Genomic DNA, 19,858 nt, shown 5'->3' with positions numbered 1-19,858 from the left:
GTGGTCTGTTTATGTTCTTTTTTCTTGTGTTTATGTTCTATGTAAATTGTTTTGTAATAAAAAATGTATAAAAAAGAAAACTAATGAAAATTATTTGGTTTTTAAAAGACACCCTTAATATGTCAGTCAAAAGCCACAGTTCCACAACGCAACAGGTACTGCTGTATGAAAGGAAAATCAGACAACAGGACAGGGACAGAGGTGCTGGCATTACAATCAGGAAAACCACGGCAATATTCCCCACAGCCAAAGGCCCCCTGGGTTGGGCGGCTGGTCCACTCACCTGCGGAAGGCCTGCTTCGATTGTCAGTGGCTCTCCATCACCTGCAGCCTGGTCTCAGCAGCTGCTTCTGGAAACTGAACCAGGGACCTTCTGAGTGCAGGGCAGGTACTGCACCACCTAAAGGAGGACGCTGCCCTGTGCTCTGTGGTTCCTCCCTGCAACCCCCCCCCCGACTGTTTTCTGACCCCTTTTGATTGTGGAAGTTGTGGAAATTTCTCACCCAGAGCTGCCAAGAAGCATTTCTTCTCCCCTGGGACAGCTCTTGGGGCAGCCACCACTTCTCTGCAAGCTCTTTCAGATGAGCTGCAGCAAATCGAGACCTTCCCAGCCAGGGAGACCGCACAGATGGTAACAGGAGTGGGACATTAGTCAGCTGCAAAAAAATGGGGTGGGAGACAGAAGCAACGTTTTCTCCAACTCAAAATGTACACAGTATTCTTTGTATTATTCTTTTAACTAAAATTAATCACAAATAACACGTGCAAAATTCTTGGAGGGGTTTGTGTGCAGGGAGAGGATTTTTTTTTATTAACCTCCCTAATCTGGAGCAGTAAGTGGTGTGGAGAAGTGCATGGCTCCAGTGTCCCCTTGTGGATCTAGCTTGTTAAATGCACACAGTGATCTCTGTGCAAAAAGGCAGACACATCTGTGTTGCAGGCTGGTCATAGAATCACAGAGTTGGAAGAGACCACAAGGGCCATCGAGTCCAACCCCCTGCCAAGCAGGAAACACCATCAGAGCACTCCTGACATATGGTTGTCAAGCCTCTGCTTAAAGACCTCCAAAGAAGGAGACTCCACCACACTCCTTGGCAGCAAATTCCACTGTCAAACAGCTCTTACTGTCAGGAAGTTCTTCCTAATGTTTAGGTGGAATCTTCTTTCTTGTAGTTTGGATCCATTGCTCCGTGTCCGCTTCTCTGGAGCAGCAGAAAACAACCTTTCTCCCTCCTCTGTGTGACATCCTTTTATATATTTGAACGTGGCTATCATATCACCCCTTAACCTCCTCTTCTCCAGGCTAAACATGCCCAGCTCCCTTAGCCGTTCCTCATAAGGCATCGTTTCCAGGCCTTTGACCATTTTGGTTGCCCTCCTCTGGACACGTTCCAGTTTGTCAGGGTCCTTCTTGAACTGTGGTGCCCAGAACTGGTCCATCGGGGGAAAGGTCTGCCCTCTACCTGGTTCAAATTAACCACTCAAATTACTAATTTTCTCACTCCTTGTACAAGCTCATGCCCCCTTGCTGATGGGGAAGCTGTTTCCTGGGAAAGCAAGTGGCTGTGCTGTGGCTCCAGTGTTAGACTTGGACCTGGGAGAAAGCAGGTTTCAAATCCCCACTCCGTCTTGGACAGTCACTCCAGTCACTGTCTCTCTGTCAGCCTAATCTATGGCACAGGGTTGTAAGGGAGATATGGGGAGGGAGAGGATAATTGTGAGCCACTTGGAGGAAAAGAAAGATACAAATGTAACCATGAAAAAGGAATATTTATTTATTTTATATCGTGCCCTTCCTTGCAAAGGAGCTAGGTCAGCAAACAATGTGATAAAACATGTTTTAATTTAATTTTTTTAAACAAACAATTCCAGTCCAGGTGCAGACTGGGAAAGATCCCAACTTAAAACATTTAGAAGGAGAGGAAGTTTTTCAGCAGGTGCCAAAAAGACAACAGAGGTGGCACCTGCCTAATTCAAGGAGAGATTTCTTAAACTAGGCGCCACAACACTAAATATCAGGAAATCCACTCAGCACAATCCAGATAAGGCGGTGTCTGCAAGAGGCCTCACCTGCACAGCGCAGGCGAAGATGATTTTTTAGGCATCCTGGTCCCCTGGCTCTACAGGGCTTTATTCCCCAAAGGTAAAAAAGGTAAAGGTAAAGGACCCCTGGATGGTTAAGTCCAGTCAAAGGCGACTATGAGGTGCAGCACTCATCTTGCTTTCAGGCCGAGGGAGCTGACATTTCTCCGCAGACAGCTTTCCAGATCACGTGGCCAGCAGGACTAAACTGTTTCTGGTGCAACGAAACACTGTGATGAGTGCCAGAGCGCACGGAAATGCCATTTACCTTCCCGGCACAGCAGTACCTATTTATCTACTTGCACTGGCATAAAAAGTGCATCGTATACATGGATCAGAACACAACACAGCTAACGAAACATAGTAGGAGATACTTTAGGATAAACTGTCAAGACATAATGAGCTTTGAAAATGGCTCTTAGGACCTATGGTGACGTAATTTCATGGCGTCACTCAAAAATCTCCACAACATCATTCCTACAATTGTTCAGCAGATAAGACAAATTGGAAGAGTCAGTGTGATAAATCCCCACCTTCAACAAGGGGGTCAAATACTTCTATATTTTTGCATAAAATGGGCAATAAAACAGTATCTTTCAGAGGATGGGATTTTCAAAACTCTACCTTGCAAAACTGCAGACAGTAAGATGTTAAATCTTGCGAGGGAAAGAGATCTGTGTAGGTGGGGATTGTAAGGCTGGTGTAAATAGGGAGTGTCCTGGCCAAACAAGGGTGGAATTCCCAACCCCAACGGGGAACAGGTTTTAGTGGCTGCACTGCAAAGAATTTGGAATTCAGTTTCTAGGGTTCTGCACTTCATTGTCTGGAATGCTTCCAATTGTGGGAGCATCTTCATCTTGGCCTGGTAGCTAATTGGCCGTGCCCTGTGAGGAGATGCCGCAGCAGTCACTTCTGGGGCTGAGCCGCTTGGCGTTACTCTGTTGTCTGGAGCAGCGGCTGTAGGCGACACCCGGTACTGGAGGAGGGGGTGGCTGATGCTGCAGTGGCGGTGGCGGCAGAGGGACCCAGTGGCGCGGTGCGGCAGCAACATCGCTTGCCTGCTTGGCATGACTCAGTTAGGGATTCTGCAGCAGCAAAATCCAGAAGCCGAGAAGGGGGTTACTGATGCGGTGGCCCCCTTCTCGTTGGGTCCCTCTGCCGCCACCCCCTCCTCCAGTCCTGGGTGTCGCCAGTGGTCGGCGCAGCTGGTGCTGAGTAAAGGAAGGCCAGGTCCGGTGGCAAGCGAGCAGCCAATGGAAGTGTGGCACTCAAAACGGAAGTGCACCCCCCGAATGGAATATATTCGGGTTCCCAAAAACGCTCGAAAACCAGAACACTCATTTCCGGTTTTGAAGCGTTTGGGTTCCAAATAGTTTGTGAACTAAGCTGTTCGAAAGCCGAGGTACCACTGTATAGGGTGTGCCAAACTCCCCGGAGGAAAGGTGGGGTCACCTTCATCTGCTTTTCCTTTGCTCATGATCACTGCCTCTCACCCGTCTTGCCACCATCTCTCCCCTCCCCTCTCGTCCCTTGTGGTTGCCTAGAGACCACAACAGCTGAGAGATGTTCGAAAAGGTCAGACACACACTGCATTAAGGGGGGGGGGGAAAGCCCACACAGCAGGAGAACAAATACATACAAAAGGCAGCTATAACCTTTTGACACAAATAAGCACAGATCAGGTAAAGGCTGGAAGGAGCTTGTTTCGTTAGCAATGTTGAAGGGGGTGGAAATAAAAAAGGCACAAGAATTATACCAGCTTCCGTAGGCTCTTCAGCATATAAATCTTGACCTTTTCCATTAGAGGCAGAGATGTGTGCTCTGATATATGATCCCAGTCCCTCCCCTAGTGGCTGTAAGGCTGGATAACTGCAGATGACGATCACTGCAAATGAGCGGTAGCAACCTTCAGAAGGGGGCTGAATCAGCTAGCAGCTTATCATGCACCAGGAGGCAAAAATAACTTGTGCACCTTGTTTAGCTTCTCTCCCTGTTTAGAAGCCCTAGATGGCCAAGGAAGGTTGCAAGAGCCTTGCTTTGTCTCTGTGCAGGATGAAAGAAGTTAAAATATTCAGCCACTCAGCATGCTCCCTTCTAACAGAATGGTACCAGATGCACCTCCAGCCTAACCTACCTCACAGGACAGTTGTGAGGATGAGTAGAGCCACGTCTGCCCCTCAAGCTCCTTGGAGGGAAGGTGGAATATAAATGTAGTAAAGAAAGACTAAGAGTTGTCAGCCAATTCAATTCTACTCAGCAGGGGTGCTAACTTGAATGAAATATTGTGGGGGCCAGGTAAGCCTCACCCCACATAATCACACACACCATTTGAATGACAATGCCCATCAAGTTTGCAGGCGCACAGCCCCCTCAAATATTTTATTGCAGCGGCTGAAGCCCCCACGGCCCCTAGAAGTTGGCACCTATGCTACTCATTGTAGACCCCTTGAAATTAACAGGCCCAAGTTACTCATGTCTATTCCTTCCTGAGGCTCAACTTTTGATAGGCCTAGTACAGGCTTAGGCAAACTTGGCCCTCCAGATGTGTTTGGACTGCAACTCCCATGATCCCTAGCTAACAGGACCAGTGGTCAGGGATGATGGGAGTTGTAGTCCCAAAACATATGGAGAGCCAAGTTTGCCTATGTCTGGCCTAATGCTTAACCAAACTTTACAGATTGGTGATAGCTTCGGGTTTCATGGGTTGGAGTCTTCTGCCATCAATTTTAAGGTGCTACAGGAGACTCTTTTTTTATATATAACGTATTTCGTTGTAACTTATAACTGGGGTTTATATGCAACTTATAGTTAAAGAGGATGATGTGTGGAAAGCCTAACTTATTTTTTTTTTCTTTTACATGCAAACTTCTTTGCTGGAAGAAGTTCAAGAAACGCCCACTGACGGATTCTGCTAGCGACTGAACAGCCACGAAGTGAAGGGCTGTCCAGCCACGAAAGGTTTAACCAGGCTACCTAGCCAGGAGTGGCGGCAACTTACGCACGAGCAACCCCATATAACCATTACAGCCTGTTAATAAAAAATATTTTTTTAAAAAAACAAACACTCTGTGAGGTGAGGGAGGCTGAGAGGCTTCAGAGAAGTGTGACTGGCTCAAGGTCACCCAGCAGCTGCGACGCGAACCCGGTTCACCAGATTACAAGTCCACCACTCTTAACCATTACAGCACACTGGCTCTCAGTGTGGGAAGGAACGTGATGGCTCTGACAGCGTCTGAGAGTTATTTTGCCACCTTCCCAAAGCCCAGTTAGTGCTTTCCCAGCTTTGGAAAAGAGGCGGGAGGGCTCTAGGACCATGCCACAGTCTGACACCTCCTTCTCAAAGCCCAGTGCCTCGCTTGGGCTGCTTTGGGAAAGCAGCGCAAGAGTGTGTGTCAAATTTTGGCCTTACTCCCCCCACCCCATGTGACAAGGCACTGGGCGGTCCACAAGTTCCATGTCAAAGCACTCTTGCGGCCCAATAGGCATGGGAAGTTGGACTCTAGGTTGCCTAGTTCACACTTCACATGCAGATCACAAGGTGCGGCAATGGTTTGTTTAGAGTAGCACTAAAAGGGAAACATGGACTAGATTTCCCAAACACCTGAAGGGCACCAGGGGGCACTAGGCACCACACCATGGGGGTGGCACTTACCGTGAGGCCTGCAGCGCACCCAAGCCACGCGTCTCTCCTGGGAGTGATTAGGTGCCTGCAGACGCTGCAGGCAGCGTGGGACTGGCATCTGCCCGCTGCCTCACCCTGTTGCCCTACAGCTGAGGAGGTGCTGGTGGGCGGATTCTGGGGAGGCTCTGTGCTGCTAAAAAAGCAACGCGGGCCTGCAGGGTACTGGAGCAGAATGGGGCTTGGGCACAGGGATTCTGGCCTATCCCGCCCCATGTGCTGCCCTGGGCACCCAAGTGGCTGGCTATGCCGCTGGCTCCAACTCCCCTCCCCCCCCGACCAATGACATGTTTTCTGGGGCTGATAGCAGCTAGAGTCTCGCAACATCTGGAGGTGACCAGGTTAGAGAAGGCAGATTTTGACAAATTTAAAGATAAGCAGGGCTCCATTGTTCACGGTCACCTCAATGTCTTCTGTTGAGAGCTGTTGATGCCACATTCCCAGACCAGCAGGAACATCTGGGAGAACTGTGAACTGAAGATCTGGCCCTGGATTTTTTCCTGTCAAGACCTGCAGCATTGGATAACAGCCCAGGCTGGCTTGACATTGTCAACACCACCTGGTAAAGCCCCGGCAGATCATTTAGAGTCAGATCATTCCTCTTGCTTCAGGGTTTTTGCCAAGATCAGCCAAATATCCAGTTTTCTCCAATGCCTGAGCCTCCAGGACTCTCTACCAGCTCTCTAGCCCTGCTTTGTGCTCTCCCTCTAGGGAGTTTGCCTGCCTGGAACATGTCCTTGACTGTGACACCACCTCCAGCTTGCCTGGACCGAGAATGCAGTGTGGCCCCCAGCAGGTCAACCATGATAGAACGTGGCCCTCTGCCAGAAAAAGACTTCTCTCCTCTGAATGAGATACATTTCATGACATCTGCCACCGAGAAGCAGTCATTTACCCTTCATAATCTGATTTTGTTATTAACCGTCCCAGACTGGGAAAAAGAAGGTAGATGGATCTTCCATCATCACATTTCTGTACTTTTTATTATTCTAATAGTTTGCATTGATGGTTTCATTGTATATATTTGTGCAAGGGAGGGCCTTGATTTGCTTAGAGAAGTAATGCAGAAATTCTCAGGTAAATATATTTCAAATATTTAAAATAAATGCAAAAATTAAGTTTATTGTGTGAATTAATACACATCCATTTCCATGTACAAGTTGCCTTTTAACCACTGCTGATATCCATCTTCAAAGGGACGAATGGGAAACCTTGTCCACTCACCAAACTCTCTTTTAGCTCTTTGCTAGTCTTAACTGCTTAGGAATGCAAACAAACTAGCTTGTTTTTTCCACCTTTGTTAAAAAGGTATTTCTGGAAAAGAAAAAATATATAGCACCATACACACAAGATTTCAGCAGCCTGCACAATTTTTGTGGTGCAGCTCTTATCCCATAATGCTGTGCGGTAGATGCACTGTAAACACCCATCTTCTAGGTCTGTTACATCATAATGTTCAATCTTTGGGAAGGAGTAAATTTTCTTTTAAGATGTATACTGCTACACGTTTCTTTAGGACACAACCAGGTGGTTTATTAAAATGTAGGATCAATCCTACTGATATCCTGCGGATCCAGAATGCACTCACTTTTCAGACACACCATTGCTCCTTATGTGAAGATTTCAACTATCACAATAAATGTCTGAACAAACCAGGCTTGGTCTAATCACCACTAAATTGTTGAAAATTTGGGCAAAGTGGAAAAGTCCAAACTATTTGGTAGTCAGACAGCAATGTTATTTAAATCAAATCCTCTCACTTTGGTTTAATTAACACCATGGTTTCCAGGATCATGAACACCCTAAAGACTTATGTACATTCTGAGTTTTTCCTTAACCTTACCTTTGCTGGCATGCCCAAATAACTATAGTTAATTGCCAAAATCATGGTCTGCAAAGTTCTTCAAACTCACAGTGTGAAGGTTAGCTCCAAGAATAGATTGCCTAATTTGAAATTGAATGACAAATTCTGGTTAGGGGAACCCAGAAAAGGAGGAAGGAAACTGGAACGCAAGTGTGCTGATTGGGAGTGAGACTCTGCAAACCTACAACACATTCCTGATCCACCATACATCTCAAACTAGCTGTTCATTTATTTTAAAAAAAGTTAAGTGGGGTAACTTAGCAGCTTTTCATAGAAGTTTCATGGTATGTTTTCATTTTTTAAAAAATACAGCAAGTCAATTTTGACTGCCTTACAGCAGAAAATATTTGTAAGAAATGTTGCCATGTCCTCAAAGCCTCCTCTCACACCCAGTCCCTGAAAACACAGACGTCTATGTAGTAAAGACACACACACAGAGGTTGCTGCTGTTCAGAGGATCACTGTTGCAAAGATCACGATATCCGATACACTGTGATATTGGCACCCTGAGATATAGTGTCACTAGGATCTCTTGATGTCACAGTACAGTGGTACCTCTGATTACATACGCTTCAGGTTACAAATTCTGCTAACCCAAAAATAGTACCTCGGGTTAAGAACTTTGCTTCAGGATGAGAACAGAAATCATGCTCCGGCGGCGCAGCAGCAGCAGGAGGCCCCATTAGCTAAAGTGGTGCTTCAGGTTAAGAACAGTTTCAGGTTAAGAACGGACCTCCAGAACGAATTAAGTATTTAACCCGAGGTACCACTGTATTTTCCAGGCTCGAGTTTTCAACATTAGAAGTCTCATTTCATGTTTTCATGAGAGAACGTATGCTTACCTTGTGGTGAATTTTCCTGCACTCCTTTCCTATTGACTAAGGGAAAGTCTGACATCACACATCTCCATGCTTCCAGTAGCTGCCCTTCTGTAGTTACAACCTACATGGGCACTTTTAGCATCGCGTTCCTGTCCATCAAAATTCTCAGCAGAGGAGACCCTTTCCCCCGTTGGCCTCGGTGCAGCTCTTGCTAGGGTTTCCTCCGTTGCTGCTCCATCGCAGTGTTCAAACCAAATCCTGATTTACAACATCTTGAAAATCCATTATGCTTACATTGCAATGCAATACCAATTTTTAGCTGTTTTCAAAATGCTTTGGAGCAAAAGGTGGCACCCGAAAAAAGACTAGTCAAATGGCAACGAGGGTTCGCTCCTTTTGGAACACTGACTTCTCATGTGATCACGTGTCATTGACTACGATATACACATATATTCACTTTTTATTCATTTTCCTTTACACAATCAGATGGTACCTGGAGTCCCAATAACCACAGCAATACAAAAACCAACTGAGATGGACAGCAATGAATGAAGTCATTTTTTCAGCTTTACACCCCTGAGGGTAGGTTTACCACAGTCTGATTGTGCGTATAAGTCTTTATATCAGCCACATGTTCTAAAGGCACTAGGTACAGGCTTCTCCTTTGTAGATTTATTAGTAAATGTTTTAATCAGTGATGAATCTGCAGCCAAAGTATCTTTCTTCTTTTAATGTTTGGTAAGCTCTGTCCCTCAGTTACATATTTTGGTAGTGGGCTGCTGAAAGTATGGCACTTAAAATGTATTTCACATTTACACGACTTCACCTTCTTGAAGAATGAACTGCCTTGTTCATGCATCCATTTACTAAACACCAGTGCAATCCCAAGGGAGACAGCATTGTGTCTGCTATCCTTTGCACTTTTACATGCTGGGTAGAAGTTGGTATTTGCCCTATTATGGCAGAGCAGCCCAGTGCAGAAATAACTCATAGTCCTGCTCAAGAGTTCTGACATAGCTGTTGGTGGGCCTATTCTGAACCCTGAAATGGACCAGTCACTCCAACAGCCCAACAAGACAAAATCCCTGGTATGATCCATGAACTCTTGCCCCTGTAAGTTATATCACTTAGATATGGCACTTACGTTCTATCATTTTGTCAAATACCCCAAAGCCAAACTACATGATCAGCAGAATCAGATCATGCAGTTCTTTCATTAGACTTCGCATTAAGGACTGCATGTTTGGACTTGCTTTCATAGAAAAACTTCCCCCTCATAGAAAAAAAGTGCAATGTCATGAAGAAGTTTCATTACAAATGGCAGCAGTCAAATATGAAGTAACCCCCAAAGTTCTGAAGGTATGTCTAGCCAGAGTTGCACCACTTGATTCTACTGATCATATAAACTTGGCTTGCCCCAGAAAGGGGACGAATACTAACCTGTACTGCAACACCACATTAAAAAGGAAAGGCAGCTGGCTGCTGCAAAGGAAACCAGTGTGTGCGCGCACCAAGTACTGCTTAGGATGCAGAATCCCGACAAAAGTAATTGACTGGTAAATGTTGTGAACTCCCAGAAAAGTAAGTGCTTCTCTAGGCATGGCAAGCTGGCATTACCTTTGGAGTTTCCTGTCATCCTCTTATATCAGAGTTCTGTATATATTTGCCCACAGCTGACAAATCAGAAACACATGCACAAGGACCAGCTTCTCCTTGTGATATTTACTCTTTAAACAAACAAACAAACAAACAAACAAACAAACAAACAAACAAACGATATAGATAGATGATAGATAGATAGATAGATAGATGATATAGTGCAATGTCTGGATAGAGCAGGGAGGGAAACTGCAAAAGGACTACCTATTGGGTAGAGCAAGTTATCTCTTACTTGGAAAACATAAAAAAATCGTTCCAGTAGCACCTTAAAGACCAACTAAGTTAGTTCTTGGTATGAGCTTTCGTGTGCATGCACACTTCTTCGAAAACATGTTTCACTTACCTAATTGCTTCTGTTTCTTCCCTTTAAAAAAACACTTTTCACTTCTTAGTAGAAGAATAAAATTTGTAATTTTAGATAGACATGACAGTGTGCAAACAAGCTTGGACTAAGGGGATTTTTAATGTGATAAATATAAGAAGTCTCATTGCTAGATACATCTTTTTTTAAAACAACAACAACAACAAAACACTATTTTTTAGGAGAGCCTTAACAGCTCAGTCAGGTTCATTCCAACTGTGCATGAAGCCTTGTACTCTAATATGTCTTGTACTGAATAAAACTGTGTTCATGATGCAAGGTAAAAGTTTAGTGAATCGGGACCTCCAAATCTTCAGGTGTGCACATGCATGCATTTCAGACAGAAACAAGAAGATTCTAGAATTCTATTATTTTAAAAACAGTTTTTATTCTGTATACTTAGAAATGTGTAATTTTTAATAACGGCAAAGAAAGAAAAAAAATCAGCCACACCTGAATAGCTAAATAACTGATTAACAGAATGCAGTGGAATATTATCTAAACAGAGATAGTGCTGATGTGCCATAATAAATTGTCTATTAGTAAAAAAATACATTTCAGGGCACATAGTACAGCATCCTTATCACAAATTACAGTAGGGATACTTTTATTCTCCAAGAATGTAATCAAACTATAGACTTCTGAGTTAGTCTTTAAATGCAGCACTTAAAAAGGTAAGAACTTTGTGCATTTTCTTTTTTTAAAAAGTCCTTGTTTTCACGTACTGTAGAAATGCTGCTTTATTGCTGCAAGATGTCAAAGTTCAAGGCTCAAAAGGTATGAGAATACAAAGATATTAAGAAACGTTTGTTTTGTATTTTTATATATATTTATATATATAAAAAAGGTAAAGCTTATAAAAGTTAATTTACAAACCAAGAACAAAAGTGGTCTGCACGAGTTATATACAAGCAATCTATAACATCTATAAATTTTCAAAATGCATAGCAGAAAACATACCATCATGTTCTTCAGGTTTCCCCTCTGGTTGATCCACACAAAAACAAGTGTGCCTAGTTCTCTCCCTCCCTCTCTTTCTCTAAACCAGCAAGTTCACAAAATGAATTAATTTTTCAACCCCTCTCAATATGTATTAATCTAAGTAAGCACAGAAGCCATACAAACTTAGTAGTACGGAGAACTACGATGACAGCTAAGACTAGTAAAAACATGAGGGTAAGGCTGCTGGTTAACGTGTCTGTTGTAGATGTGGTTAATTTACAGATCCACAGAGGCAAATGAACCATAGTCATACCACATGCGCTCTTTCCCCATAACAAAAGGGGGGAAAAGTGTGTTTCATGTACAATCAAAGTAGACGTGCATGTAACTCTCCCTTCTCAACAGAGGGGGGATTTTCTATATTGTGCTGGCCAATTTTTTAATTTCCACTTTGTGGGCAAAATGCATCAAAAAAGTTGCTTGTTTTTTAAAAAAGAAAAAGTCTTTGCATATTCTGAACAGACATATTAAAGTGTTTTGTTTATATAAAAAAGAGAGAGAGGAAAAAAAAGCTTTAGAAAGAAAAAAGACCTAATTCAGTAGTGGAACGCTAACTAAATGCCATCTGAAAATAATAATGATTTGCATTGCTTCAGTGGTAGTTCAGTGAGTTTTAAGCTATGATGCCTTAGAAGTGTCTAGTTAAGGAAAGCCAGAGGGAACCCATAAGAACCTTGCCTTGGTCCCTGGCTGATCTGCCCTGCTGCTTAATAGCATAAACCCTGACCGTGGTTCAGGAACGTACTCATTATCCATTGTTAGTCAAAGCAAAGATTGCTTAACACTAAAATAACTCTTAATACTTGAAAAAAGATTGGTTCAGTTTCTAGGCAAGGTGTTTTTGTTTTGGTCTGCTAACGTAAGGGTTAGAAGTGATCTATCAGAACCGAAACACAATTTGCTCCAACAAGATAGTTTGGATCCCCAGGAAGAGACTTGTTCTGCCAGGTTTTGGGGTCACCTGTGGGAGGAAAACAATGTAGTAGTTTAGTATCCATCATCAAAAGGTGGAACATCTTGGATAACAATACCTCTAAAGCTAACCAGAATATGTTTTGATGTATAGATCGCCTCGCGTTTTATACAGGAACCCACACTTTTAATTTAGCTGCTTTAAAGGTTTTCTTAATTGAACATCTCCAAGGAATTATGCCCACGGTAGATGGCCATTAATGTAAGTTCCTGTTCTGAACTCACCCTGCAGACCCACATAGTATGATTTTTTTCTCTCCTGGTAGCCAGAAAGAGCTTTGTTAATGCATAGAGGCTGAGAATCTAATAATAAGATTTATTCATAAACAGAATGGTGAAAGGAGGATTTTGGATGACTATCAAACCCTGAGACTTCCATGTCACAAACTACAGGATTCAAGGGCAACCAGGCTACATGAACCAAGTCCACCATGTGAATACTCTTGAAGCATAGCCAAAGCACTGGTTTTGGACTTCAGCACCTGCAGGGGAAGCTTTCGGACAACCTAGCTACACCTTAAATTTCATCATAGGGCAAACACAAAAAATTCCAACAACTGTCATGGTGGGCAGGGAGAAACTCTCTCAAGTCCACTGTGAAGCAGGCTAGCTATAGGCAAACTGCTCTGCCATGGTGCAATAGCTCAGCCTTCCCCAAACAGTTGCCTCCATATAGGCTTTAGGCCACAACTCCCATCACCCCTGGTCACTGGGCCATGCTGGCTGGGGAGGATGGGAGCTGGAGGGTCACAGGTTCCTCCTCCTGGCTTCCTGTCCCTTTAAGGCTGCCTGTGCAGTCTTCAACATAAGTGACCTCATTTAGGGGTTGCAAGTACAGCACTAATTTAAAAAGCGAACTTCTCTTGCCGGGGGGGGGGGGGCAGAGGGGGTAAGGTTTATTGCAAATCTGAGGTCGGTAAAGGAGGCATCTTATGGTGCAGTGGCCCATGGGCCACATTGAACTGTACACTCCATGTCTACGCCTGCAGTCCTTGTGTGTGTTTACATGAAAGCAGACCCCACTGAACAAAGCAGGATCTACTTCTGGGCAAAGAGGAACAGGGTACATGAAGTTATCATTCCACTTATATAAACTAGAATCCTGAGAAAATTAATTCAACTTTTCCTTAATTACCACATCATTCCATGTGGAGGTATTATTGATCACCTGTAGTTCAATACAATCGCTGTGTGAAATTTTGTGGGTGGAGATTGCTTTTTTAATCAATATATGCGCATCAAGACACACTCTCACAGTGAAGCTCTTGCGATCTTTTGGTATTAAACAAGGCTAGATATTAATACTCCAGATCACATATATAAGTTATGCAGACCTACAGAAGACAAATAAGTCCCACAGTTCTGTTGAGTAACCCATGGAAACGAACATGATGCACACAATGACCGATGTGCTGGAAGGGAGACAACACCTGATGTGGAGCCTAGAGAAGTATGATTCGCTGAGAATTTGTTGGCATACTCAATGACCTGGTTTGCATTTTAAGTTATGCCAGCCAGTGGAGTTGTCCCAGTTACCACAATGGCATTTCATTAAAACAAAAATAAAAATTCAGTCCTTTTAAATATAAACAACACACTTCAAGTGGAATATCTTTGGGAGAAACTGTTATGTGTAAGCTAGATTTAAAACTGTCAGTAAAGACGACCTTTTCTTTGTTGTAATACAGAAATATGGTCCAACCTTCCCACCTGCCCTTCAGATGATGCAGAGCTCTGCTGGCTGGCTTGGGCTGATGGGAATTGTAGACTGGATCACCTGGAGGGCACCAGGTTGGGGAAGGCTGGTATAGCCTGACAGGTGATAAACTATATTCACATAATTTGTTTACTACATACAGTGAAACCATAGTCTGAAAATGCAAAAGCCAAAATTTTGTGCCGGCGACTTGGAAAAATGTGAGGCTAGTTTGTGGCAGTGTTACAGTAAGGCTCAACCTAAAACAGCTTAATGTACTAAGTACTCAGGAATTAACTTTTTGTGCTCTGGCCCATTTAAATTGGGAGTTAGCTGCCCCCTCTACTCCATGAAATGAGATGAAACAAGGTAACATATTTTAGCATAATGTGCCAGTACGTTTGATTTTTTTTTTTTGTAAAAAATGTGTTGCAGAAGAGGTTAGTATGTATAATCAAATGTTCTTTTCAAAGGACAGAAAATGGATAACATGTTAGGAAAAGCTTAAGAGAAAGAAAGAGCGAGAAAGAGATCCCATCACCAATTAAGTTTTTTTGTTTTGTTTTTAGAAAAAGAGAGAAAACAAGTATTTATTTAAGACACAGTATGGCTTACACATCAGACGACAGAGTTGGCCAATTGTGAAGTTTGTCTCAAGGAGCAAGATTACTGATATAACACCACATTTAACTATGTTAGCTGCAAGGGATGTATAGCTCCGATACAGACAGAAAGAGGTGACCCCCCTTAACACACACACACACACCTGCTGAATGAGCACACACAAATAAGACTCTAACTTGGAAAGGAAGATGATCTTTAGCACAATAGCAGAGGTTACTTGGAAGAACCAACATATTCCCCTCTTTCTTTTCATTTCAAGTAAATTCATGATAAGGTTCATCTGTTACAAAATAATGACTGAAAAGCACGGTTTGAAGGAATTATATGGATTATAAATGGCAAAACTTTGGATCCTTATTACTTGAAACTGTCCATTTTTAGCACTTTCTGCTTTGGCTTACACAGTTAAACAGCTGCATGCAACACATGCATAGCACACCAGCAATAGTCAACCGGCCAAGATTTCTCTAGGTAACTGGACCCCCCCCCCCATCAGAGAAGCATCTGATGTCCTAACTTTTTTTTTGGCGCATTGACACAGTGGCATTGAAAAGGATAGATACATCAGTGACAAATATGAATACATTTTTAAATACTGTACACATAAGTACATTGCTTTTATATACCATATACAGATATGTATACATTTAAGGGTGTCAAAGAGGTTATTTGTTATGTGGCAGAGAACGCCCCCCCTTAAGACATTTTTTTGTCTAATATGCAGAAGACACACATTTTTCACTCAAGGCTGTGACTTTGCAGCCACTTCACGAAATTTTATCTTTGTCACTAGGCTTTAAAACCAGCAATGCTTCCCCCGCCCTTCAGTGAAGGGGGCAGCTGTCATAGCTATGGGAAAAGGGGCAGTGCAGGGATATATCCATGTGTCTCAACCATAGGGTGGGGGGGAATAGAGGACCACCTCTCCATAACATTTCAGAATTTAGAAGAGAGCACAGATTTGTGTGGAGAGCCCAAATATGTTGGAACTGAGCTTGCATGGGCTTCTTCTGCAAAGAGAGGCTCCTGTCCCTTGGAAAGGTCAAATTTATACATAAGCAGCTGTTGCATTAGGAAGCTTATTCAAAATATTAATGCTTCAAGTTCAGTATACTGGGATTGCTACAGCATTCTATGGTCAATAAGGGAAAAAAGATGTGAATATGTGGTTACAAAGCCCAATCAGAATTCCTTAGGCAATTTACCCCCAAAATAAAGGAAAGTGTGACTTTCTCATCTTAAGAGTGTTTTGCAGCAGTATTAGTCCTTGAGAGAGAGAGAAAGGAGGACAGGAAGAGATAGAAAGACAGGAAGAGTGTGAGAGATAGGAAACAAGGTAGATAATTGTACTACTGAATGGACCAATGACAATAGTATAGTATTATATTATCTACCTTGCCATTCTGGTTTATCAATCATGATTTTCTGCAATGATTTTGCATCATGAGTTAAGTGTGAGAAAGACACTTGTAATGAAAATGAAATGGAGAGCTGACACAAATACAGTGATTTAGTAATATCTTTATATTACACAGTGTCACCTTCAGTCAGGCGAGTTTTAAATTATACGATAGCACCCAAAAGCCCCAAAAGGACAGAGGGAGGACAGCATACCCGACGAGGAGTCGGAGGATTTTAGAGCAAAAGACCAACCATCAGGGGTCATAGACGCACAATGTGGCAAGCGCAGCTCCACAGGCTTCAGGAATTTTAGTCCATGGGGCCCACACATGACCAAAGGGCTGAGCAGCGTTTCACCTGTGGTAAACAGACAAAAAGGACAAGTTTTGCAAGAGATAACACTTCTTGTACTTAATGCTATCTGCACCAGAGGTGTGAACTGTGGCCCTCCAGATACTCTTGGGATCACCTCCTGGCCTCCCTGAGTGGCCATGACAGGTGGAGCTGGTGAGTCACCCAACAGCACCTGAAGCTTTAAGGGAAGACTGCTTGAGAATATAGCATAACGGCAGACTGCAAAGGATGGCAACCATTCTACGAGGGGAATTCTTTGTTGAAGTAAGCTCAAAGAGGTGATGAGGGAAACTCCAGGCAGAGTGCCCACTTGCACACTTCTAAGTCATGCAGTAACCCCACAACTTGCATGAACTGAACTTGTGCACATCTAGCTTTATGCACTTGGCAAACAAACAGACAAACAAAGGGGGCAAAAAGGGGGCGGGCAGCTGGGAAAAAATACTTTGTCAATCCTACCCGCCATTCAACCCAATGTATTTTGACTAGACACAATTTAGGCTGTAGGCATAATCCCTAGAAAGTAACCTCTGCATAAGTTGCAGGGTTATGGCACAGCAACATATCTAGGAGGCAAGTTCCCCTGTCACATTCCGCCTTGACATTATAGACAAACACGTTGAACACACACAGTATGTTGGTTTGGACATAGCTTGGACATTACAAGGATGAGTTTATGTGAGACTTGAGCTTGCATGCTCCCCACTCCTCAAGTGCAGCTGCAAGGATGAATTCAGAAACTCAAATATATGACCAAGTGACTTTAATTCAGTGCTACATTGGATACAACCCAAAACATACATATGTCAGGTGCATTTTACCTAAAATGCACATTTTGGAACTTGTGAATGCATACCTATATCACCAAAGTCAGAGAAGTATGAAAAATGAAAAATGGTCGCACTCTGATCTGCCTGTTAGTTTAGGAAGTTTGAACCAATTTGTTTAAAATTGGACACTTGTGATTTCCCCCTCCCTTGACCTTCCCTTCACTCTTCTGCTAGCATCATAGAGTTGGAAAGGAGCGCCCAGGGTCCCTCGCCCAGCCCCCTGCAGGGCAGGAATCACAGCTAAAGCACCCCCTGAAACCTCTGTGTAAAAACCCCAAATGAAGGACAGCCCATCATCTTCCAAGTTAGTTATTTTGCCTGCTAAGTTGGAAGTCAAGTTGTTTGACATTTTCTGAGTTTTCTGAGAGGATCTTCACTACTAGCAAAAAAGGAAAGGGCAAAGCCCTGTCTCCACTCAAAATGTTCCTTTCTGAGTCCTCACTCCCACCACCAGAGAAAGCGGAAGGGGTGTGTGTCTTCCCATGGGGTTTCCAGCTGTCCTCCTGGATCCTGAGAAAGAACTACTTTCCATTTTCCCTTCCTCCTCTTAAAAAAACAACAGATTGGCAGAATCTTTTTTTGCATGGGTAACGTGGAACTGAAAAAGGCACTGGAGAAAATGTGAATATTATGAAGGTGCTCACCTTTCTCTTTGTCTAAAGGAGGGAGGATACTGTTATCTCGGCAGACCTTGAAATAGATCTCTTGCTCTATCCCCTCTGGAATGGCTCCTTGTGGTATAATAATGCTAACACCAGTCTCTATGGAGCTGAGCACGCCACCATTGCTGTTAAAAACTCCTCTTGCTGTGGCTACTACAGTGTGTCCATCCTCTTCATCGTCATCTTCCAAAGCAGAAGGACTAAAATCAGACAAAGAGAATTATTTCTGCTGTCACGAAGGAGAGAGGTGATATTGCATTTGTAACTTCAGGGCTAGAGGAAACAATGGTGCTTCTTTTGAGCCTGCCCTGCCAGCCTGCCCATCTCCCCTTCTTCCAACCAGCTCATTCTAAGAGCAGCCATTATTAGGACGCATGAACCAGCTCCACCCTTTCCTCCTCCTCCACGAGGAAATGACTTTATTGATCAGCTGGTTAGAGCAAGCACAGGAACAAGCAGAAGAGTTTAGAATCATACTATGCAATATACTAAAAATACTGGGGATTTTTTTATTATTTAAATTTGTAAACTATAACGAGGGGGGGGAGAAGGGCAGAATTTGCATGCAAAAACAAAAAAGCACTAAAATAATATGTAACATTAAATCCAGCTGGAGAAGACAAAAGAATTGCAATTTGAAGGTCTTTAAGCAGAGGCTTGACAACCATATGTCAGGAGTGCTCTGATGGTGTTTCCTGCTTGGCAGGGGGTTGGACTCAATAACAACAATATACCAGAATTCTCATATCTGTAATATGCAGTTGTATATAACAAAGCAATCAACCTTAATGTGTATGTGTGTGCGTTGCTATTATCTTGTTACTGAATATGCATCATATAATCAGTTACTCGATGGCCCTTGTGGTCTCTTCCAACTCTATGATTCTATGATTTTCCATGTAAGTAGGCTAAGGAGTTCTCATATAAACTTGCCAAATGAAAGAAGGAAGAGTTAACATCCTTGTTTCCCTTGCTTGCCAATCACTAGTAATCCAAGAAAATATAAATAGCCTATGTCTGCCTAAATGTACTTTCAGACAATCCACACCTTGAATAAACAGGAGGGCCCATATGGCCATAGGATTCTTCCTTTTTAAATAAAATTAAATCATGCCGCACTGCAAAAAATGGTATGTATGTCATCTAGCTACTTCCTCCAGGATCTCAAGTAGTGGATCTTTTGCAGGTCTACTGCTTGAAAAGATTTCAAATACAGATGCTGGGTGTGGGTGTGTCTTATTTATTTATGTGTTTGTTTAATAAAATGTATATACCACTTGATTGTAAGGGGGGGGGGAACACCTCAAAGCAGTTTTCAAAAAGAATGAAACAATAAGATAATCAAAACCCAGCTGCTTAAAAGATTAAAAAATGAAATCAACCATAAGCTAAAAAGAGATTGAAACACATGTCAGCATCCTACATATCTGGGCAGGCTTGCCTAGAGAAAAATGGTTTCAGCAGGTGCCAAAAAGAATACAATGCAGTCGCCCGCCTGAGGTCAGCAGGCAGGGAGTTCTGCAGTGTGGGTGCTGCCACACTCCAAGACTGACTTCTAGAAATGTGGAACAAGTATTATGTGGCAACTGCAGCAGTGACAGTTCTGCAGGTCGAATAGAACTGTAGAGATGGAAGGGACGCCAAGAGTCATCTCGTCCCGCCCCTTGCAATGCAGAAATCTCAGCTGAAGCTTCCCTGACAGAGGGCCATCGAAACATATTGTGGAAGGAGATCTCACAGGTAAACTGGATTAAACAGGACTCAATGTGTGTGGTCTACAAAGGGGCTATACTCCCTCCCCAAGGGTTGTGAAGTTTTAGGAAAGCTTAATTTACAACTGGCAAAGTGCAG

At 43.2% G+C, this 19,858-nt stretch overlaps 1 protein-coding gene across 17 annotated transcripts in view; it reads right to left on the bottom strand.

Moving 5' to 3' along the window:
* Nucleotides 1-10,837: 10,837 nt before the first annotated feature.
* TJP1 (tight junction protein 1) overlaps nucleotides 10,838-19,858 on the bottom strand; it is a 340,092-nt gene continuing 331,071 nt past the window's right edge. For 8 of the 17 annotated variants that reach the window (XM_083712144.1, XM_083712155.1, XM_083712158.1 and 5 more), the window contains 3 exons: nucleotides 17,990-18,207; nucleotides 16,375-16,518; nucleotides 10,838-12,429 (listed from right to left, as the gene is read on the bottom strand). In XM_083712144.1, the coding sequence (XP_083568270.1) occupies nucleotides 12,335-12,429; nucleotides 16,375-16,518; nucleotides 17,990-18,207 (457 nt within the window). In that variant the 3' untranslated portion in view covers nucleotides 10,838-12,334. The remainder of the gene's footprint in view (nucleotides 12,430-16,374; nucleotides 16,519-17,989; nucleotides 18,208-19,858) is intronic. The other 9 variants (XM_083712154.1, XM_083712157.1, XM_083712152.1 and 6 more) reach the window with 2 other exon arrangements.

Source organism: Podarcis gaigeae, assembly GCF_964106915.1.
Source record: "Podarcis gaigeae genome assembly, chromosome: 14".
Lineage (NCBI taxonomy): Eukaryota > Metazoa > Chordata > Lepidosauria > Squamata > Lacertidae > Podarcis > Podarcis gaigeae.
Note: the sequence above shows the minus strand (reverse complement) of the source record. Positions and strands in the feature narration are given on the sequence as shown.